Genomic DNA, 23,979 nt, shown 5'->3' with positions numbered 1-23,979 from the left:
AGCTTCTGTCATTGCATCACAAAGATCACTTTGCTCTGGACTTAGCATGAGCACATAGGAACTGGGCAATTAACCTACAGCCACCTCATGCACGATGGTAGTTGCTACCTGATGAGTAAAGTGGTCGTCCGATCTGAAAAAGATGATTGGACTGTACTCCGGTCAGCCAGCCACCGCTGAATGCAGGCTGTAATTGTCCTCTGAGTGTTTGAGCACTTTGTCCTCCCTCCATCCCATGTTCAAACCCCTCAAGTCATCCATCTTCCATCCCGGTACTGAACTGGTGCCCTTGGTTCTACTTCCGAGATCCCTGGAAAATTAATGTAGCGTACATGGTACAGCTAAGAACAGATGGGATGAGGCATATATGGACTACATATGAGGCGTGGACGATGAATGCGGTGGAGGAGTTGAAGAGGGCCGGGGGACGGAGGGCCGAGAGACAGCGACATGCAGCTCGTGAGCGGAGGGGAGACCGGATTCCCGTGATCCATGGACGAGATTGTGGCTACTGCACCCGAGTCATGGCCGGCCCCGGCCATCCTTCTCAGAGCTCACCCCCCCCCACCTCGCCCGTCACGTGCCGCAGCTGACCTAACCTTCCTCGCGTCCAAGCCGCGCCCGTCGCGAGGTAGGTGGAGAAAGGGAGCCTTCCGCCTGCAGAACCTGTGGGATCCGCTGATGGGGCGGGCCCCAGCGGTGTTGACCGGATCGTCGCCGTGATGGTGGATGGCCACTGCACTTCGAGATGGCCCCAGGAATGATTGCTCTACTCATAGTTCAAGATATGCTAGATTTCATGAGGATTAATTAATTATTGTTTAATTTATGTATAATATATCCTCTTATAAACGGGAAAATCATGTATTATATTGTGCACTTGGGACCTATAAATCGTTCTGTCTATAACATTATTGATTAGCATCAATAGAATTAAAATTATAGAAGGGATGATGTCAAAATTTTAATTCATCTAATCTTCAGATAACTGCTAATAATGGTTCAAAGTTCATCTAATCATCATACTAGGAAAAATTCAGCACTCAAATAATTTGATCAAATCGTACTGTAATTGCTCTTGCAACTTGGTTAATTAAAATTCACGTCAAAAGAATTATTTTCTTTGATCAGCTTTTTTGGTGGAATTTTTGATGTCTTCTTTGAGCCCAAGCAAGCAATTAGTAGAGTATGCACATATTTTATCCACAAGCCAAGCAAATTACAAAAAAATAGTTTCTCTCACAAGGGTCTCAAAAGTGGATAGTCCACGAGAAGCTCCCTTTCTGAAAGCGTGTCATTCTCATCTTGTGGTGTCCATAAAACCTCCACAGCCTGCATAAAACATCGATCAAAGTTCTATGGTAATCATGAGATATGAGTGCCATTTTCACCACTATACTTGAGAAAATATCATGAATGTAAGATCTCAATACCAGTGTTTTGCTAGAAGGTATAGAACCGAGCTTCTGCAGTGCCTCTTTCAAGTCCCCGCTGCCATTTATGACAGGTAGTCTGTATACACCCTCAGCAGCAACCAGAATCGTGGCCTGGAATGGGTGACATTAACCGTCACGAGAATAAAATATATGACCATGCAATCATCGGAAGAGTAACAAAATATTTGAACTATAATAAGCAGAACTAATATCAAGCATTCCAAAGTTAAGTTTATTCTAGTGATAGACTATCTTTTGCAAGGAGAGATATGTAGACGATGAATTAACAACATGAATATAATAAGGAACTAAACGCATATATAAAAAACAAAAACAAAAACAAAAACAAAAAGTTTAAAGCAAGAAATAAAGGAACTGTATCGTACCACAATATACTCATTGCTGAAACTTTTGACTGTTTTCTTGCTTGTTTTTTGTCTTCTAATGTTGTTCACATTCACAAGTGTCTCTTCATCAAATTTACCTCGCTCTTCAATTGAAAGTTGATAGAAACATTTCTCCCCATCGTCGATACTACGTTTCATGTCCACCTTTGGAATGCAAACATATGCTTAAGATCATTTCAAATAAATTTATGCAATACTGTAAAACACATTTGAAGTACAAGAAAGTTTAAAGGGAAATTTTATGAATCTTAACAGTAACCTATATTATCAATCTTCAAGAATCAGTAGTAGAAGTCAAATTTTATCTTCAAGAGCATGAAATAGTAAATCTAAACTTCATATACAAACACATGTGATATTGGTAAAATCATACCATCTCAAACTTTTCGGATTCTCCATCTCAAAGTAATATTCACTTTTTTTGTAATCTAGTTGACAGAAATAGGCATCTTTATATCAAAAATTACATCAGAATAACTAAAATCCCAAAAACATACATGCAAAGGCATGATATACAATACTGATGTCAATTAAAGACAGATGAGCAGAGCATGAAGATAATATTTTAAATTGCATTTAGCAAGTATTGACTTGTTTAATAATGATCTATTTAAACTACCACTTACAGAATAGTAAGCAGAGATGCAGCAATCTGGATGACGAAGCAAAGCCAATGTTGTCTCTGGGACACAGAATGATGCCAAAGAAGTGTTCAAATACATCATTAGAAAAGGAAAAAGGGAGAAATCCAAGTAAAACAAGAAGCATCATGCAATATTTCTACGATAACAAGCAATAAAACTGATCTACGTTGATCTACAGTACATGTGAAGCCATCGGTTCCTAATATCTATGAAATAAGAATGTTTACATAACATATATTGACATGTTAGCTAAAATATTCAGGCACTAGATGAACTATAAAGTTGTTCGTAATAACTTCAACTTTGTTACAACTGTTGAGATCATTCTCCGAAGAAAGATATATTACTTAAGACCATGCAGAATTTGTTTTTGCTGATTCTTATTCACTATCAAACAATAAATCCACAAGCTTGCCTTTGGAAATGTGAGCTTGACAGAACTCAAACTACTAAAGATCATTATACCATTTACATTGTGATGTTAAGCTCGACTCCAGAAATTTCAGTTTGGCAAGAGCCAACATGAGATTATGATCAGCATACTGTTTGTATTATGATATTTTAAGCCTTGCTTAAACCTTGGTTTGTGTAGCATGACCTCGGTATGTAAGTTATAAAATTCTTAACAAATTGTATTAAGTGCAAATTTCTCATTGAAGGTAAGAAAAAATGAAATAATTTTGCAAAACATGACCACAATATGATTACTTTTCAATGCATTACTTATGGAATATATAGCAACCTAATCAATGACATAACATTGTAAGGCATGCATTTAATACAAAATCAATCAACATTAAGTCAGAGTAACTCAGATTATTGAGTTCTCTAAAGTAGAGTTTTCTAAATTTTCTAAAGGCACACACTTTTTCAATGGGAAACATAAGTTACACAGTTTTAAACAGAAAAATACCAACAGAAGATGCAACTACTCAAGAATGCAGATGTAACAAGTCTCATCAAATTATAGGATTATAGAGATTAGGTGACAATAAAAAAATTGAGTCACATTACCTGTTAAAATGTAATTCAACCCCTCTGCAGTAGATGTGTCTGCAGCTTCAGCAATCTGATCAAGATCTTTTTGAAATGATCGTGCAGTGTCCAAGAGGCCAACCTAAAAAATTAACAAATATTTTAATTATGCTACGTGTAATTAAGTGTTTGTTAAAAAAAAAAAGGACACGTTCCTGATAAAAAAAACCATCTTGAGAAGTTTTTCTTTTCATGTGTCATGTCAAAAGCTGAAAATAAGACTTACTTTCTATCCAATGGTAAATACCCCCCAAAAAAAAGCACTTGGCTCCAACAAAATATTTGCAAATTCACAGTTCATAATTAAGAAAAAAGCCATAGCATCCAGATGGAAGCACTTCTATTGCATACTTGCAGCTAAACTTATTGTGCAAACCGATTTGCTGAGGTATTCCCGATGCCCTTGGAACTCTACCCTTGTGGTAAACAAAATAAAAAGCATTAAATGACAAAAGAAGTATCAAATCAAATAAAAAAATATTGTCTAAGAACATACAAATTAAGAGCAAATAAAAAGGCACATGTGCCTAAAATTTCACATAGAGTGGATATTCAATGTATTCAACCAAGGATTTACCTTGCAATATGAATGACAATCAGCTACCTGAAAATACTCAACTGGGACAATACAAACAAAGAAACCACTATCAAGAATCAACAATGCACACTAGTGCCGTTGTGTGACCATTAGTCCCTCAGAACATCCTCAATTGCCTCTTGCAACTTCCCTGCTCTCCATACTTCTTACATCATTATAGTCATTATCAACTTATCACCATCAATGCTTACAATGTGATTGACACTTCAGTATATCTAAAAAGGCAAAATTTAATGCACAAAGGTTCTTCCACATGTATAGTCTAGAGAGGATCAATGTATGCAGCCTTATTCCTACAAATAGAAAGGTTGCTTTCATGATTCAAATCCTAATCGTTCAGGTCGCAAAGGAACAACTAACCATTAAACCAAAGATTATTCTTACACTTTAATGTATCTATTGATCGTATTTAGAAGAAAAAAGGCCCATATATCCAAACACCTCAACACTCAGCCTTTCCACCAAGTTTGAGAATTAATTAAACAAAAGGAGGATATCGATACCTGTATGGGTGATATTCCATACTCACATCCAGCGCAAAGTAGGCATACAAAAACAACTTCTCTACATCTGAGCGTGGAAACATTCATGGTAGTTTGATGATAACCTACATCTTTGTCCTAACGTGGGTACATTTAGCCTAAGCATATAATTTATGATGCTACCTGTTAGTGTAAGTAACTTTTTTAGCCGTGGCCTCGGGGCCGTCGCGGCTTGGTTCGGGTCCGGAAGGCGGTGATCTCCTTGGGGGCGCTCCTCGAGGTCTCCCGGCGGCCGAGCTCGGTGGTTCGGGTCGGAAGGTCGGGTCACCCGGTCGGGTCGGCGGTTCGGGTCGGCGGCTCGGGTCGGGAGGCAGCTCCGCCACAGCGCCAGGAAGAGGCGACACCGTCTCGCACCTGCACACAGGTCGGGCCGGGGTGCTCGACCCGACCCCTCCGACGATCAAGTTAGAGAAGGATCTGGAGGGGATTGTGGATGAGGCAGAAGAAGAGCCTCTGAGTGTTGTGTTTGAGTGAGTTCCTCCCCCTTTTTGCTTAGGACTCAGGGGTGTTTATAGAGGAGGTTTGATGTTACCGCTGGGGTTGTGTGGGAGGCCGAGCTGCTGCAGGGTACGGAGAGCCTCGGGCAGTGTGTTGCTCAGGGGGTTGCGTGGGAGATCGGGGGATCGCAGGGTATGAGCGAGCTTCAACCATTACCTGCTTCTGTCCCGTCCGGCTGTGCTGGGTCTGCCATTTTTTGCCATATCATATGCCCCCCCGAAAGGAGCTATGCGTCGGTTTTTGCATGCAGGGAGTCCGATGCATGGCTTCTTACTTTAGGTAGGCTGTTCATGCGGATCCGAGGGGCATGACGCAGAAGGGTCGGTCGCGCGAGCGCGTCTCGAGGAGCATGACGCAGGCGGGCAGACCGCGCAGGCGTGGTCTCGGGTGGCGTAAAGCCGAAGAGCCGAGGAGCACGACGCAGGCGGGCAGGCCGCGCAGGCGTGGTCTCGGGTGGCGTAAAGCCGAAGAGCCGAGGAGCACGACGCAGGCGGGCAGGCCGCGCAGGCGTGGTCTCGGGTGGCGTAAAGCCGAAGAGCCGAGGAGCACGGCGCAGGCGGGCAGGCCGCGCAGGCGTGGTCTCGGGTGGCGTAAAGCCGACGAGCCGAGGAGCACGGCGCAGGCGGGCAGGCCGCGCAGGCGTGGTCTCGGGTGGCGTAGAGCCGAAGAGCCGAGGAGCACGACGCAGGCGGGCAGGCCGCGCAGGCGTGGTCTCGGGTGGCGTAGAGCCGAAGGGCCGAGGAGCACGACGCAGGCGGGCAGGCCGCGCAGGCGTGGTCTCGGGTGGCGTAGAGCCGAAGAGCCGAGGAGCACGACGCAGGCGGGCAGGCCGCGCAGGCGTGGTCTCGGGTGGCGTAGAGCCGAAGAGCCGAGGAGCACGACGCAGGCGGGCAGGCCGCGCAGGCGTGGTCTCGGGTGGCGTAAAGCCGAAGAGCCGAGGAGCACGACGCAGGCGGGCAGGCCGCGCAGGCGTGGTCTCGGGTGGCGTAGAGCCGAAGAGCCGAGGAGCACGACGCAGGCGGGCAGGCCGCGCAGGCGTGGTCTCGGGTGGCGTAGAGCCGAAGAGCCGAGGAGCACGACGCAGGCGGGCAGGCCGCGCAGGCGTGGTCTCGGGTGGCGTAAAGCCGAAGAGCCGAGGAGCACGACGCAGGCGGGCAGGCCGCGCAGGCGTGTCCCGGGTGGTGTAAAGCTAGAGGGCCGAGGAGTTCGGCGCGGGCAGGCTGGCCGTGCAGACGTGTCTCGGGGTTTATGGAGCCGAGGGGCACGACGCGGGCGTACTGGCGGCACTGGTCTGTCTCGGGAACATGGAGCCAAGGAGCACGACGCAGGCGGCTGGCGGCGCAGGTGTGGTCTCGGGCATTACGCGACCGAGGAGCACGACGCAGGCGGGCAGACCGCGCAGGCGTGGTCGCAAGGGCCATGCGACCGAGTAGCACGATCAGGCGGGCAGGACGCGAGGACGTGGCCTCGGGCACCACGCGGCCGAGGAACACGACAGGCGGTCGGGCCGCGCCGAGGTGGGTCTCGGCAGAGATTGGCCGAGGTGCTCGGTGCAGGCAGGCTGCGACCGAGGGACGCCGCTTAGGCGGGCAGGCCGCGCTGAGGTGGGATTTCGGCAGAGAGTCGCCGAGGTGCTCGGTGCTGGCAGGCTGCGACCGAGGTGGTGGGCTTGGCAAGCATGGAGCTACGGGGTTCGGCGCAGGCAAGCCGCGGCCGAGGGGCGTGAACCAGGTGGATATGGCCGTGGAGGTCGGCGCGGGCAGGCTGGCCGTGCAGACGTGGCTCGGGGTTTATGGAGCCGAGGGGCACGACGCGGGCGTACTGGCGGCACTGGTCTGTCTCGGGAACATGGGGCCAAGGAGCACGACGCAGGCGGGGTGACCGCGCAGGCGTGGTCGCGAGGGTCATGCGACCGAGTAGCACGATCAGGCGGGCAGGACGCGAGGACGTGGCCTCGGGCACCACGCGGCCGAGGAACACGACAGGCGGTCGGGCCGCGCCGAGGTGGATCTCAGTAGTGATTGGCTTAGGTGCTCGGTGTGGGCGGATAGACCGCGCATGGGGCCGAGGCAGCGAGGCAGCGTGCTGGCTGCGCATGTGGCCGAGAGGCCGAGGCAGCGAGGCAGCGTGTTTGCATGAGGCCGCTCGCTGGCTGCGAACGAGGCCGAGGGGCCGAGGCAGCGTGCTGGCCGCGCATGAGGTCGAGGCAGCGAGGCTGCGCGCTGGCTGCGCACGAGGCCGAGTGGCCGAGGCAGCGTGCTGGCTGCGCCCGAGGCCGAGTGGCCGAGGCAGCGAGGCAGCGTGTTGGCCGCGCATGAGGCCGAGGGGCCGAGGCAGCGAGGCAGCGTGTTGGCCGCGCATGAGCCAAGTCTCTCAGGCGACGCCATATCTCTCCTCATGCATGCCGCGGCCGAGGAGCTACTTGCGCGTGCATAGAGGAAGTCTCGGGCAAGCCGTGGCCGTGGAGCTCTCGAGCATACCATGGCCGAGGAGCTACTTAGGCCGCGTAGAGGAAGTCTCGGGTAAGCCGTGGCCGTGGAGCTCTCGGGCATACCATGGCCGAGGAGCTACTTAGGCCGCGTAGAGGAAGTCTCGGGTAAGCCGTGGCCGAGGAGGTCTCGGGTAGGCTGTGGCCGAGGAGGTCTCGGACACGCTATGGCCGAGGAGGTCTCGGGTAGGCTGTGGCCGAGGAGCTCTCGGGTAGGCTGTGGCCGAGGAGGTCTCGGGCACGCTATGGCCGAGGTGGTCTCGGGTAAGCTGTGGCCGAGGAGGTCTCGGGCACGCTATGGCCGAGGTGTTCGGCACGGTCGGGCTGGCCACGCGCATGGGACGCGGGCGGTTTGGCCGGTGCGTGAGGCGCGCGGGTTGGCCGCGCGCGTGGGACCGAGGGGGGTTTGGCCAGGAAGCCGAGACCGACCCCAGAAGTCATGGTGCAGGTCGGCTGCAACGGAGCAACCAAGGAGAAAGCTAACGTACCGTCATTCCGGACCCTCCTTCTAGCGCCATTATGTTAGTGTAAGTAACTTTTTTAGCCGTGGCCTCGGGGCCGTCGCGGCTTGGTTCGGGTCCGGAAGGCGGTGATCTCCTTGGGGGCGCTCCTCGAGGTCTCCCGGCGGCCGAGCTCGGTGGTTCGAGTCGGAAGGTCGGGTCACCCGGTCGGGTTGGCGGTTCGGGTCGGCGGCTCGGGTCGGGAGGCAGCTCCGCCACAGCGCCAGGAAGAGGCGACACCGTCTCGCACCTGCACACAGGTCGGGCCGGGGTGCTCGACCCGACCCCTCCGACGATCAAGTTAGAGAAGGATCTGGAGGGGATTGTGGATGAGGCAGAAGAAGAGCCTCTGAGTGTTGTGTTTGAGTGAGTTCCTCCCCCTTTTTGCTTAGGACTCAGGGGTGTTTATAGAGGAGGTTTGATGTTACCGCTGGGGTTGTGTGGGAGGCCGAGCTACTGCAGGGTACGGAGAGCCTCGGGCAGTGTGTTGCTCAGGGGGTTGCGTGGGAGATCGGGGGATCGCAGGGTATGGGCGAGCTTCAACCATTACCTGCTTCTGTCCCGTCCGGCTGTGCTGGGTCTGCCATTTTTTGCCATATCACTACCTACTACGGTCTTGACAATGTCGGTGAATACGCCAATTGATGGATCAATGAAATCACCAAAGATGGATCCCAACAATAAAAGTTCAATCAAGTTAGAAAGAGGCAAGAAAGAAAACTGTGTCTTTATTCATATGTTCTTGCTTCAAAGTGCCACAAGCAAAACTAAAGCAATGTGAATCATCTTTTAAACTTACCATAATTAAGTACTATCAGTGTGCTTACTCCAAAATATAGAGTATTTCTGATTTATGTCAGAAGACGGTGGTCATAGAGATCAAGAACAAAGGAGCCAACCATAAAGAAGGAACAAGTAAGAACGGAGTGGCCGCACCTGAAGTTTGATGACGCTGGTCCTTTGCGTGGCCCTGAGGACGCTCCCATCGTCTGCTCGATCCGGGAGGAACCCAGAGAGCAAAATAACCGCCACGAACCCCATCATGAGGAGGAAGAAGCCTGACCCCGCGCCGAAACCCACCCCGACGGCCGGCCCCACGTAGAGCCCCCCTCCGAACGGCGAGGGAGTGTAGTAGGGCGCCGAGTAAGAGAAGCTTGAGACGGGAGGATCCGAGTAACACCAGGAAGAGGACGAGTGCGACCGAGAGGACGAGGAGGAGAAGGCCGTCCCGCCCATCCGTCCCCCGGACGCCGCGAGGGCGCCACACGGATCGACGGTGAGGAGGAACCCGAGCAAGACGATGGCGGCCGCCGGTTTCTTGAGCCTGTCCAAGGTATCAAGGACGAATCGCAGCGCCGCGCCCGGGGGGCGATCCTTTTTCTTCTCGGCGGAGGCGGACGGCGGCCTCGGAGTGCATCTGAGGGGGAACCCGATGGGTTTCCGAGATCCGACGACGAGGAAATGGGGTTGAGGAGGTTGGAGGAGAGGATTCCATCGGAGGAGGTGGGGAGGCCTGCACTTGGACGGGTCTCTCCACACGGAGATGGTTTCCAGTAATAAACCAGAACCCATTCTGAAGACGGAGATGGAATCCCAACCTCAAAGAGGAGACGGCGGCAGTTAGAGGAGGAAGGGGAACGGAAAGAGCACGGCCTGCGGCAGGGATCGGAGACGGCGAGATCGTGGTCTCCGCATTAACCATGAGAAGTACGCTTGAAACCCGGACGGTAAAGCTAAGCGGCTTCGTCAATTATGGCCCGGTCGGTTCGCCAGAGAACGGGAGCCTTTGGTTTCTCGAACCTCCCGGTCCGAAGAATCACTATTAACAACAGAAAATACATATATACCTCTCTATATTAATCATTTCCAGATTTACTCCTCCAAAATTTAGTTTAGGATAATATATATATATATATATATATACACACACACACAAAGAGTATTCACTAATATTCATGGGAAATAGTGATTAATAAGAGTAATGGAGGATAAATATGATATTGCTAAATTGTGAAAGGATTAAAATCACCCTATTACACCAATACATTATTTTTAAAATTTAAAAATCACTACATCAAATGACATATTCATGTCATACGTGAGATCTCACTTGTGCAACCAACTAATATATGTCTTAGCTAAGACCTAATAGATCATTTTATGCTAGAAAAATTTACCTCTCTAAAATCTATTGAATAAATAATTAAATTAGTTTAAATTAAATATAAAATAAAAAAAATCTTAGAATTTAGAATGTTCTTTTGGGAAATTTCATTCCCTTTCACTTTGAAAATTATTCATATATCGTAACATTACATAGTATTCATCTTTCTACGACATATTTTTTTTTTAAATAAGAGTAAATTAAATAAAATTATTACTGGAGAGTCCGTGGATGAAGTAGAACTCATCATGGAAGTGGACAATGACTAAGATTAACTTATAAAGATATGATGATTATATTATAATAATTTTAGCTTAAATATTTTGATTGATGATTTGAACAAACTGAAGTTATTAGCTAATTAGCTCATGATCATGACATTTGGTATCCTATAATAACATTAATAATATTTAATTTTCTAACACAATATTAATAAGAATAAATTTTTTGATATTGTCAAAATTTCTATTCCCCAATATAAGTATTTAAGAAGAAAAGCTATTAATTTGAGCTAAAAATTAGATGGCAAAATCTTTGTCTTATTTTCCATATCATCATTTTCTCCATCTACACAAAATTTGTCCCTTTTTTATTTCATAACTATATGCGATTTTACATTATTTTCTTTAATAACCTTTTATTTTCTTCATCAAAGACCATTGTTCATCATATTTTGCTTGGATTTAGAGGAAGAAGTTAACAGACAAATGATTAGGGGAGAGTAAGAACTCATTCAATTGATTAAGTAAATTTATTGTTAATAATTAAAATTAAATGTGGTTAATAATATTATTAAACAAGTTATTATTACAAATGTAGGTAAATATATAATAAATTATTTTGTGGGTTTTATGATAGAAAATGTTATTTGTGTTGATTAAATGAATTATTCTATTTTTTTAAAGCTGGAGTTGCAATTAATGAAACATAATCGGAACATAAACTCAGTCCAACAGAGAAGAACGGAGAGTCGCAGAGAGGAGTCATTAATACTAATGATCGATTAGCGATGCCACCTTCCATACACAGATGATCACATGAAGCTAACAAAATGGCAAGGCTAAGGGAACGACAATGGCAGATTTATTGGGAGGACTCCTCGTCGCCTGACACGTCACTTCCCGCCGCCGGGATACAGCGAGGCGAGGTCGGTGCCGTCGGGGAGGGTCTTGGGCACGATGCAGGCCTGGGAGCACATGTTGGAGCAAGCCACGTTGCCGACCTGGCCATTGGCGCAGCGGCTGTAGCAGTCGGTGAAGCACAGGGCGTCCGCGGCCGGCACCGTCGAGGAGGCCATGACAAGGGCGACGAGGAGGAGGGCAACCACAACCATCTTGGACTCCGCCATGGTCCCTGCGAAAAAGTGGGGATTGGATCGGGTGAGATCGAAGAGCAGGGACGAGGAGGCGAGGACTGCTGATGGGTGGATGCTTGGCTGCGAGGAAGGAAGGGGTAGGGGGTGGGCCTCTTATAGGGTCGCGGCCATGGCAGCCGAGGAGCGGAGGAGGGCGGTGGAGAAGAAGGCGGCGGTTTGGGGCTAACAGAATTGACCGGGTCGGATGGTTGTGATGATGTTGGGGAACAAAAATAACCGAAATGAGCGCTTGAAGAGGTTTATTAGCAACAGAATTAAAAGACAATAGTAGTGATTATTCATATTTTAATATCATTAAATCATTAAATCGCTTGGATATCATTAAAAGACAATAGTAGACAACAGAATTTTAATATCATTAAATCGTCCAACTTGAACAATAAAAAATTAATGTATCAAATTTATTTAAAAAATAAAATTATATATATATAATATATATATATAATATATATATATATATATATATATATATAAGAGATTTTATGTAGGACGAAAAGGTTATCAAACTTCTCAAATTGAACATGATCACAGTAAGTCATAAAAAAAATTTAATTATTCCATAAAATACGGTAACTTGAATATTTATTATTTTTTAATTTGTTCCAATTTTCTTGATTTGAAACAAATAATTTTGATGTACAAAAATTCATGATTGCGTGGTAGATTAAATCCGAGCAAACTTGCCTTCCATGTTTTTCTTTTGTTTTGACGACGTATTGTCGAAGCATAATAGATTCATCAAATTTTATATATAATTTTTGTAATTGATGTGTATGGCATCTGAATGCATCTCAGTGTCATTAGCCAGCATGAAGGGGTCGATTTGTTTTCTTGTTAGTAATTGTTTGTGAACAGACATATCGTGGCTCGTTAGTCAGCACGGCCTAGTCCACGGATCGATGTCGAGAGTGTCCCGTCGGTTGAATTGGACGTCGAAACATCGATCGGCCCTCGGTGTCAGGTTCTTGGTCAGCACTCCTCAGCCTAGAGGTTGAATAGTCGATGGCTTAGCTGCGAGGTCGTCGGTCGGCGGCTTTCGAGGTTGGGGCGCCCGTGAATCGTGGGTGGTCGCTTTCCTGAAAAAAAGGCATTCGTCGGGTGATCCCCGATCGTGGCCCCTCCGACGAGCGAGTTAGTTGAATGTTTCCCCCCTCTCCCCAGATCCCCCCCTTTATGGGTATCCACGAAGGGTTCTTATACTACGACATGAGGGTGGGTTGTACATGATTCGAGATGATGGGCGTGTCGGACAGCGTCTCAGCACGCATGGGCTTTGACCTTGCATGCGAGGGCGGTGACATCATGGATTTATTGGAATTAGGCGTGTGGGATGTCATGACGTGTGATATTTTGATATAGATTCTGACATTGCGTGTGAGATATGGTGACGTGCCTTGGGTCCATAATTTGTCATATTAGTAATTATCATGGTAAATCATGTTGTCATTTCCGAATGAGTGATTTTTATAGTTTTATATATATATATATTGTAATTATTATTTTTATTTTTTAAGTAGTATTTCTAATTTAAAGTTATTTAAATTATTTTCAAAAAAATATTTCACCTATTATAATATTATAGTATTTTTAGTTCGCTATAATGTTTTGATCATATATATATATATATATATTACGAATGCCCGAAAATTTTCTTTGACAAATAATTAAGGTTTTTCTCTTTCATTTTAATGTTAGAATTTAAAAGCTCGATGGCTTCTTTTTTCCTCGAGTGGGTCGAACGAGAGACATTCCCAAGAGACTCGCGAACAAGCTCAGATGTCTCAGTCCAGAATTCCTGCAACCCGCCACCGCCTGTTTGCTGTGATCAGCCCGTCTTCACCCGCCCAGAAGCGATGCTTAGCCTGCAAGCACTCCGCTTCTCTTCCAACCACAGACGCCCCGACCAAGCCTGGGGAGCGAGCACCGCTGCTCTCCCGTAAGGGAGCAACAGCCGACCACCGCACGCTCACAGCCCTGATCGACTCTTTCCTTCACGCCAAGAACCTCAAGTCCGCGTTTTCGGCCGTCGGTTTGATGTTCAAGAGTGGCCATGCGTCGGACGCCTTCCTCTTGAACCTGCTCATGAAAGGCCTCTGCAAAGGCCACTCTGTTTCCGAAGCCGTAAAGCTGTTCCGGGAGATCGAGCATAAGAAGTGGATCCCTGCCGACAGCGTCACCTATAACACCCTCATCAATGGGCTCTGCAAGGAGAAGAGGATGGAAGAAGCTATGGAGCTCTGGAGAGAGATGGCGAGAGCTGGCCCTTGCTGCTCCCCGAACGCTATCACCTACTCGACGATCATGGATGGTCTGTGTAAGGTCGGCAGGGTCGAGGAAGCCATGTCCTTGTTGGATGACATGAAAAGGAGCGGTCTTGACGCCGATGTGTTCGTCTACACTTCTCTCGTAAGCGGTTGGTGTAATGCCGGCTCGGTCGACAGGGGCATGGATCTCTTCCATGAGATGTTACAGAAGGGAGCGCACCCCAATCTGGTCACTTACAGCTGCTTGATCCATGGCTTGTCGAAGCTCGGGCGTTGGCAGGAGGCTGACGATATGCTGCGTAGCATGGCCGATCGAGGGATCCATCCCGACGTATTCACGTATACTAGCTTGATCGATGGGCTCTGCAAAGACGGGAAGAGCGCGGAGGCAATGAGGTTGTTAGATCTCATGGTGGAAAAGGGTGAGGAGCCGAGCACCGTCACGTACAATGTCCTGATTAATCATATGTGCAAGGATGGCCTGATTGAAGATGCTTTCGGGTTCCTTGAGAAGATCTCGGAGAAGGGAAACGTGCCGGATGTGGTGACCTACAACACACTAATCCTGGGGCTCTGTAATGTGGGCAAGATTGATGAAGCGGTCAAGGTGTTCGGTAAAATGCTTGAGAGTAGTTCTAATGTCAAACCAGATTTGATGACTTTTAACACGCTTATACATGGACTTTGTAAGATTGGTCGTGCTCAACAGGCCTTGAATTTACAGAAGATGATGGTAAGGAGAGGGCACCCTTGCAACCTGGTCACTTACAATATACTCATCGGTGGGCTTCTCAAGGCCAAGAATGTTCGTAAGGCAATGATGCTCAAAAGTGCGATGGCTGATGTGGGGCTGAAGCCTGACTCCTTCACATACAGTATCATGTTGAATGGGCACTGTAAAATGAGAGATGTTGAGGCTGCTGAAAGGCTCCTTGGTGAAATGAAAAACAACGGAATAAGTCCTACTTCATATGACTATAATTCATTGATGAGACTACATAGTAAAACAGATAGAATGGAGCAGGCATTGAGTTTGTTTGATGAGATGGATGATAACCACAAACCTGATCTCGTATCCTTTACTATTTTGATTGATGGGGCATGCAAAACAGGAGACTTGGAGTTTGCAAAAGACTTGTTTGCAGATATGCTTCATAGAGGAATTACTCCTGATTTGGTTACTTATTCTGTGTTGATAAATAGACTCGCTGAATCAGGAAAACTGGATGAAGCTATGGAAGTGCTTGACGGCATGAAAGCTAAGGGATTATCTCCAGATGTAGTGGTATATGATTCTCTCATTCGTCAATTTGGGGCAAAAGGTGAAACTAGCAAAATCATTGACTTGCTTCATGAAATGGCAGCTAATGATGTGGCTCTTGATGCAAAATTTGTCTCAACTATACTGGATAATTTACCTTTTGATGGAGAAGACCAGGTCCTATTAGAAAATTTGCCAAACTTCTCGAAAGAAATATCTGAAGGAACAAGCCTTTCATGTCATGAATTAATTAAAAAAATTCAGAGAACTTGTCCTGAGCTCCAAATACAAGCTTCTTGATACAGAGGGAAATTGAGCTTTTGACAATACTTATCATGAGCTGTTTCTATCGGTATGTTCTTGGACACTTGAAATACCCTATTTCCTTTTTCTTGCAGATTAACCTTGGTGCAAACCGTCATGCACATTAAGATTTTGATTATTTTCTTTTCTGTTTTTGAGGCACAAATCTTGTATGCTTGGCTTTTCTTATTTTTTTGCAGTATTTATTGTACTTGTGGGTGTTGTATGGACCTATTCAACTGCCTTTATCGTTCCCCTAGATGGTTATGATCAAATCTTCTTTTTTTTTTTTGTCAATTTGTACAATGAAGAAAAGTGTGAAATTTTAAAAACAATTATAACTCTAGTCAATATGACCCTGTCACTCAACCATGTGCAAAACCATTGTCGTACAATTTGCCTTCTTTCATCATGGCTTATAATAGGTTTCCTTAAAACCATATAGGTTGAAAAGTTAAAAAGAACTAAAGCATTTTTTCTTGGTTGTCATTCCCTTAAATCTTCAGAAACATGGAATGGCTCTTCTACCAAACACAATATTGAAGTAACTCATTTCATGTCTTCCATGTCTAATTTCTTAAATGACTTGAGACAGATAATTGGACATGTGAACATCTGACAACCTTAGTTTCCCTAATGGTTCTAATTGCCTAAGATGAGTTGATACTTGCATTTAAGTTACAAGATGATCCTCCAAAAATACAGAATTTATACTTTCCTCAATTAAATATCTTAAGCATAAGGATGATGGCCTTCTTCATATTGGGATTTTGGAAAAGGAAGGAACTACATTTTCTGTTGTAATTGATCAAGATAAACATTCTGATAAATGTAACTCATCTTAAAATCTTGGAAATTATTGTTAGAAATTGGATTTTGTTGACATGATTGCCTTTTTTGAAACATTATCTTATCTAATGGTATTTTATGCAGAAATGGAGTTTGTTAATATGTATGTAAACTTAAATCAGTCCTGGACTCGAAAACGTGTCAGTAGAAAAGTTGATGGGTTCAACTGCCTCTTCCAGAAGTACAAATTAGTATCACTCTATTATTTCATTACTCTACTAATTTCCTCATTAAAAACAATTTCAGTTGGCTATTTTGAATCAAGGGAACATGTTCATTAATGGTTCACAAATTAGACTGATATGGCCACAGTAAAGGTCTGAGTTGTACAATTATATGCACAAGACCATGCTAACATGAAGTTGTTCATTTACTACCTTAAATGTTCTGGATATGGTCAAAAAATTGAAGCAATAGAAATTAGATCAGTATGGTTTATCTTATTCTTCTTGATAGATTGCAAATTTACAAAATGGGATCCTTGCATAACTTTCTTATTATGCAAGGTGGTTAAATGGAACATTGTACCTTTCTCCATGTCAAAACATCAAAAAGCTTTCAGCTCAATTGACGTTTGTTTACGGTGGGAATTAAGCTTTACATGATATTTTGATAAATCCAGCAGTACAATTACCTTGTATTGAGTTTCTACTCAGTACTCATAGCTATAACTGCTCTTACCAACTTGATACTATTAATGCAGAGAAGTTCATACATGGTTTTTCCCACCAATGCAGCCTTTAACACTCTATCATTGGAGTTTACTGTACATGATGAACCTTTCAGATGTCCTAGCCTCAACCAAGAAAGTTTCATGCATCAAGAAACCTCGATGAGCAACTGGAGGACAGCGATGTTGCTGACGTCTTACTGGTACTCCTCGATCAGTTACATCCCTTGTTCATCAGCAGGAAGAAGGATTTCTGGTTTTAGACTTCGTGCTTGCGGCATTATGAAACGCCAGGATTCAAGCGCAAGAAGCCACTCCAAGTCTTTGCATAAACCTTATTCTAATTACCACAAGTTTGGATCATCAACTGACTCTGTGCACCGCACCCGTGCTGGTCTCTGCTTGGTCCATATGCCTGTAAAACTTCTTCGTACGTTGGGGGTTTGGATTCCATAAGGGTTTTTCTGACGCATTGTGTTGTAAGTTCCACTTGATTTACTTACCACTGATTGGAACCTTTTAAAGGGGACAATATGGGATTGACAGATCCAGTAGACAAAATTGTATTGCAGCAACTGTTAATCCAAGCCTAAATAGAACTCTCTGATCCAGAGATAGTGGTAGGGTTGAGAGAATGTATAGAGCATTTACGGACTCACAGTTGTCATTATTCTCTGTGGAAACAATACATTTGGTCAAGAATATAGTGGACGATGAATTTGGGCAAACATATTGAATATTGCATTAGGAGTTTGTGCCTAATTCATTTGGTGTGTTCTAACAAATAGAATTCTACTTCCCTCCAACTATATAGAACATGACCAATATGACCAATAAGTTAAAGGCAAATATATATATATATATATATATATATATATATATATATATATATATATATATATATAACCTAAATTAATTTCTAATGACTATGATTGATAGTGATAATTAAAATTTAGAAGCTTACTGTTCACTATGTTTTTTATTATTGACAATCCCTTGTTATCAATAACCTCTTAAAATTAATAAATTAATATTTTATTATTTGCACTAAATAAAACGAATAATAATTTCAAAAATAAAATTATTTTTGAAAGAAAAGTTAAATATTATATATTATGAAATTATTTCGGTATTTTTTCTGGAAAAAGAAAAAGTTAAATATTATAAATAATCATGAATTTTAGAAAGGTCGAGCAAGCGACAACAGCCCTTGCCGTGGTGGTCGTCTACTCGAGGCGGACGGGCTCCGCGTCTTCGCTCTTCCTTCTTCGCAACGCCTCCGACCGAAGGAGGAAAGGGATAGCACACGAGATTCCATCTCCAAGCGTATTTGGGTGAAGGAAGACAAGATCGGGTAGGATAAAGACTGATGGAGGCCGCGGAGGAAGCAGAAACCAAGGGTTCGGCCTCACCCCCTCCCCCCGACTCCAAAACTGCCGCCGTCGTCGAAGCGGAGGGCGATGTGGACGAGCGGGACCGCTATTCTCGCGAGATCAAAGCCGGTCTCCATCCTTTGAAGGTTCGTCTCCCCTCTTCAAATTTTCCTTCGCTGGCGCTCCTTGTGTCCGACAGGAACAGTCTCCTTTTATCCTAGTTTGCTCTCGATTATTCTTGTTTCTTGTGGTATTTGAGTTGTTCGGTCCATATTTGCGAATGCTTTCCCGCTTCGAACTTAAATTGATATTTATTTAGTGAGCACTGGGAATCTGTGTCCTGTGGACAAGGATGGAGCACTCGAACCAGACTGGTTGTAGAATAGGGTGATTTTTGGTGTACTCTCGATATCCTACCTGAGTTCCTTGAACGGGACAACCCTGGGAATTCTCTTTTACAATCTTAGTTATGGCCTTGTAATTGATTAATTATAGATTGAGGCATTTGAAATCTGGAAAATCTTGGTTGGTCAGTGATTTTAGAAAATATTTGTGGACACCGAATCTTTTACAAGTTTGTTGTCTAACACTTATGTTATTTACAATGCTGAGTGAGATCGATTGTGATGTATTTACATGATTGCTCCTAAATTGGTGGTATTGATATTTATACTAATGATGTGCTGAAGCCTTGAAGGAATCATGAATTCTAGAATGTGTTATTCAATTCTGTAATTTCTTTAAATACTGAAGGTTTTTATGTTTTCATTCAGCATAAGTTTGTGTTCTGGTATACTCAACGAACACCTGGAGTGCGGTCGCAGACATCATATGAGGATAACATCAAGAAAATTGTAGAAATCAGCACAGTATGTTTCTTCTTACACCTTGTCAATTCCAAATGACACCATAGTTGTACTTATGATGGCAATGCAAATGCGAACTCTAACATGATTAGCTTATGAACATGGTGCATTCATAGGTCGAAGGATTTTGGGTTTGCTATTGCCATTTGGCACGGCCTTCATCACTCCCTAGCCCAACAGATATTCATCTTTTCAAAGAGGGCATTAGGCCTCTGTGGGAGGTATCTATCCTGTTTATTGTTTTGCAATTAGTACCCTTCTTATTTTACTTTGTGTTTACTGTAAGAGAACCTGAAGAAATTGAAAGAACAATTTTGGATATATTTTAACTCATAAAAGGAAATTTTACTCTTTTGTGATGTTATTTTCTGAATGAAGTTTGATTTAATCAGGATGCTGCTAATTGTAATGGTGGAAAGTGGATATTACGGTTCAAAAAGATTGTCTCAGGTCGTTTCTGGGAGGACTTGGTATGTGAAGCAGATTACCTTTTTTTCCTAACTTAATCATCTTGGTCTTTCTCTGATTAGGTAGGAAGCAGTCTCTTCCTGTCTGAGTTATTTCAGTTTGTTCTCGACTGCTTGACGACATATTTGACCAATGTTTTTCATTTTTTATATTATTTAACTGTGATTAACGTTGTCATTTTATAAGATTCATTAGACATGACCATATGTAGGCCTTTCTTGTAATTATGTTTGAAATTCTGCAATGCATATCAAATCAGGTTTAAATGATGTTATTCTGTGATTTTCGTTTTCCTATACCAGTTTGGGGATATTCACCTGCCAGTTAAGTTTATTGTTTTATTTAATCTCAAATTTGGTTACAGATGGGTTTGATCCATTTAATCGGTTGGCTTAATCCATGGTTAGGGTTGAGGAGTCAAGAGTAGCATACAAATGCCATGATACATGGTCAGCTTTTAGCATTCCTTTGTCAGAATAGAAAATGGCCTGCCCATTTCTCATGGCTTGGCACGGTATTGAATTCACACAGGCACAACAACATGGGACATTTGGTAGATGATGGAAATAATGTAACGTTGTGAATCTCGAAAAATAAGCAAGCCATAACAAGTATCAACTGTTTGAACTTCAAAACATTTTTGTCTAAAGCAGGAGGTCTAATAAATGGAAGTTGATATTGGACCAAGTATTAATTCAAGTAGATTTCTAAATGAATGTTGCATATATCAACCCTCAAACCGCACAATGATGCAACCTCATGCATTTGGCATCCTTTTTTTAAGATATTGTTATTCTCCACATTTTTTAAGTTTTCAAAATTCTTAAACCTCTGAAACTATTAATAGGCCTTAGTCGAAAATCAGGACTTGTGAGCTAAGTAATCTTTCAATCCTTTTGGATGCCAAAATAATTGCTACTTCTACAGGGTAAGCTCAGATGGAAGTTGAACCTATAAACATTGCAAATATGGTGGCTGCAAAGTGCATATTTAGGACTATTTTGGGCTGCTAGATTGTTGGTTTTAAAGAGATATTTAGGGACTACTTTATAGTCCTGAAATGTAGGGATTGTGTAATAGAATTGATTGATGATATTAATGATTTTTTATGTTGTAAGGCCTATATTAGAGGTTTAGAGATGATGATGAATTTTGGGAATTGGAGAGTGGCTGTAGACTGTGCGGCATAGGTTGGTTGGTGATTGTGACGAGTGGCGGACTGGAAATGGTGCAGCACAGGAAAGAACTGTTGATGGAAGGGAAAAAAAAAAAGAAAGACAAGAAAAGAGAGAAACATTAACTCAAAATCATACATAGGTTTCACACCTCATGTTCACTGAGGACACCAGAAATTAAAAGTAGATAAACTGCTGACACTCTTATAAACATATTATTGTGAAAACACCAGGAACTTTATTTATTGATGAGCCAAAGTGACTATGACCAAGACCAGTTATGGTTTAGTTCTAGCCCAAGACTTCAATTGATCAAAATTTACATCAAATTGTAAATTACATTGGAGATCCATCTAATATTTTAAAATAACAAATCAAATATTTACTCAACCAGAATTTGACTCTCCTTTTTGGCAACATCTTTTGTTAGTATTTGAAAATTTGTAAACCAGTCTTGACTGCATTTGGTGTCACAACCCAACTGGCCTACTAACTTCGTTAAGTCTAATCCACTGCCCTAAAGTACATTTATCAGACCACCCTTATAAGACAATCCAATGGTGATGTGCCCTCTAGCATCATCTACAGGTAGCTGTTCAATTCCTTCACCATGCCCAATACTAGGGCTGACTCTTTAAAGTTGTCACACCCCAAGTGACTTCCAATCTAGAATTACCAAAAGATGCTAACTAATTAAGATAGTACCACAACATAAAAAACATCATTGTCTTACACTCCATAAGAAAGATGACTCGTAGACACATCACATGACTTGTTTCTTTCTTCCATTCCAATATTCATTAGCGTCATGTGACTCTGAAAAAAATTAATCAACACATTATGGTCCTCTGACTGTAAGATGTGTTGTTTAAAATTTTTCAGAGTCGCATGACCCTGATGAAAATCAAAATGGAGGAATGAATCAAGTCATATGATTTGTCTACAAGTGATCAATACTATGTTTTCTTTCAAAAACTAGTTATTATAAGTTTGTAACTCAGACTTTAACTTCAATTGCACTTGGATTGTAAGACAATGACGTTTATTTTATATTGTGATACTATCTTAATTAGTATCTTTTGATAATTCTGGATTGGAAGTCCATTTGGGGTGTGACTTGGAACTTCACTAATCAGTCTCAACAACATTTAAAAGGTTCCTAGTTTGTCTCATAAACCTTAATATGTCATTCATCCATTACAAACTCTTCTTGAATCCTCTATTCTCCATTGAAAGACTCCTTGAGGCTCAACATTGACAAATATACGTATGTTATATCTACTCTAAGTCTCAACCTCGTTTCTCTCAAATATATTAAACTTAATCTATGTGCCTAAGATGATGCTCTTCTATCCTTTTAAGATTTTGTGAAGATTCTCAAATTTTCTATAAACGTGAGTTTGTAGGTAAATCCTTTACCCCCAATTACTCTATCTCAACTGGGATTACATCAGATCCATTGTTTGTTTCGGACAACCTGTGTTTTAAGTCTTTTTACTGGACAAAACCCTGGGTTGTCTAGGTGACATTCAGAACACCAACCATGGGATGCTTCCTGAGCAATTCATAGGCTAGAAGGGACTATCATATCTGCACAGTGTGACTCTTGCTAAATCAGCTTTCAAAACTAGGGTACAGAATCTTAGGTAGTTTAATTTTATTTTCAGTACTTCCGATCACAATCAAGAAAATCTAGAATAAGTGGGATACTGATCCTATCATTTGAACTTTTGGAGGATCTAATTGAGCTTTAGCTTCTAAAAGTTGTGTTTTTTGCAGGGAGCTGGCATCATTAGCTCATTTTCAATATGTGAGTGCATATGTGGTTTGCTTTCTCAAATACTAAACATAGCTGCAGTTGAGATAATCTAGAAGATATGTAGGTTGTCCTTTGCAAGACATTATATGGCCTATTTCAGTTGCTGACATACCATAAATGTCATTTTAGAGCACCTGAGGGTTGGTGGGTTCTATTCTCGACTTTGAAAAACTGCATATGTTGTTAATACTTGAAATTTTGAAGAGGTAAAATTCTTGATCAGTGGATAGCATATCTGTATCCTTACGAGGGTTAAATGCAGGTTTGGTGACATGTCCTTGAATGCTAATGGAAAACAAAGAATGCTGTAGAGACCAACTTAGAGGCTTTTGGATGTAGACATCACACCTGTTAAAACCTCCCTGAGAACCCACAACACTATGCCTTTTGAAACCATATAATGCACAGCATAATACTGAAGCTCACATGATTCTATCCTTGTCTTTATCTGTGGTCTATTGCTTTTTCGATACGAGTCAGAATTTTCCAAGTTTCTCGCATATTGTAATTAACTGAGAAGTTTTCATATTAAGAATATTGCTGCAATCGTTTTTTATTTCTTGAACATGATATCATTGATAATTTAAACCTCTTTCCCATCCTGACCAAAAGATTTTGTTTCACCGCTGCTCCAACTTCTAATATTGTTTGGTTTGTGTTCGTAGGTATTGGCATTAGTTGGTGATCAACTTGACTATGGGGATGATGTTTGCGGTGCTGTACTAAGCATTCGTTTTAACGAGGACATCTTAAGTGTTTGGAACCGGAGCGCATCAGACCACAAGGTTTTGTATCTTCAACATAATGTCTTTGCAAATGTTGTTCAGATTTTAGTTGGTGACACATCTTCTGCATTACTAGGCTGTGATGGCTGTAAGGGACTCAATTAAGCGACATCTAAAACTGCCTCATAGCTACTTAATGGAGTACAAGGCACACGATGCTTCTCTGCGTGATAACTCTTCGTACAGGAACACTTGGTTGAGAGGATAGACATGGATATCGGAAATCAATCTGATCCTGCCGTCTCCATACTCTTTCAAGTGTTGGAACTGTGTGACTTCGTTGTAACCTCTAACAACTCGGATCTTTTGTTTTCTCTGAATTACGTTTGGTACTTCAATATACTACATTGAAATCTCTAACCAAAATTCTAGTCAGTGCAAGCTTGTTTATTTGCTATGTAGGTTTCATGTTCTTTGATAAACCACCCACGGTATGCTTCTTGGAGACATCACGATCTT

General features: G+C 43.2%; 3 protein-coding genes across 4 annotated transcripts; 2 read left to right on the top strand and 1 right to left on the bottom strand.

The window, feature by feature from the left end:
- Positions 1-1,064: 1,064 nt before the first annotated feature.
- Positions 1,065-9,937, bottom strand: LOC135632474 (FLUCTUATING-LIGHT-ACCLIMATION protein 1, chloroplastic-like). The gene is made up of 6 exons (XM_065141076.1): positions 9,085-9,937; positions 3,502-3,604; positions 2,470-2,525; positions 1,823-1,987; positions 1,434-1,547; positions 1,065-1,332 (listed from the first exon to the last, which is right to left on the bottom strand). Exons 1-6 carry the CDS (start codon positions 9,718-9,720, stop codon positions 1,240-1,242), a joined length of 1,167 nt encoding a protein of 388 aa, XP_064997148.1. The 5' UTR covers positions 9,721-9,937; the 3' UTR covers positions 1,065-1,239.
- Positions 9,938-13,426: 3,489 nt separating this feature from the next.
- On the top strand, positions 13,427-17,764 carry LOC135633366 (pentatricopeptide repeat-containing protein At4g28010-like). Of its 2 annotated transcripts, none has more exons than XM_065142746.1 (2): positions 13,427-15,564; positions 17,102-17,764. In XM_065142746.1, the coding sequence occupies exon 1, from the start codon at positions 13,464-13,466 to the stop codon at positions 15,510-15,512; it is 2,049 nt and encodes a 682-aa protein (XP_064998818.1). In that variant the 5' UTR covers positions 13,427-13,463; the 3' UTR covers positions 15,513-15,564; positions 17,102-17,764. The 2 variants fall into 2 exon arrangements, with proteins under 2 accessions (XP_064998818.1, XP_064998817.1); XM_065142745.1 differs by having other exon boundaries at positions 17,068-17,764.
- Positions 17,765-18,233: 469 nt separating this feature from the next.
- LOC103979896 (eukaryotic translation initiation factor NCBP) lies at positions 18,234-23,917 on the top strand. The gene is made up of 6 exons (XM_018823025.2): positions 18,234-18,553; positions 19,181-19,276; positions 19,390-19,494; positions 19,666-19,743; positions 23,401-23,520; positions 23,597-23,917. The coding sequence occupies exons 1-6, from the start codon at positions 18,404-18,406 to the stop codon at positions 23,726-23,728; spliced, it is 681 nt and encodes a 226-aa protein (XP_018678570.2). The 5' UTR covers positions 18,234-18,403; the 3' UTR covers positions 23,729-23,917.
- Positions 23,918-23,979: the final 62 nt, after the last annotated feature.

This window comes from Musa acuminata, chromosome BXJ3-3 (genome assembly GCF_036884655.1).
Source record: "Musa acuminata AAA Group cultivar baxijiao chromosome BXJ3-3, Cavendish_Baxijiao_AAA, whole genome shotgun sequence".
In the NCBI taxonomy this organism is placed as follows: Eukaryota; Viridiplantae; Streptophyta; class Magnoliopsida; order Zingiberales; family Musaceae; genus Musa; species Musa acuminata.
Note: the sequence above shows the minus strand (reverse complement) of the source record. Positions and strands in the feature narration are given on the sequence as shown.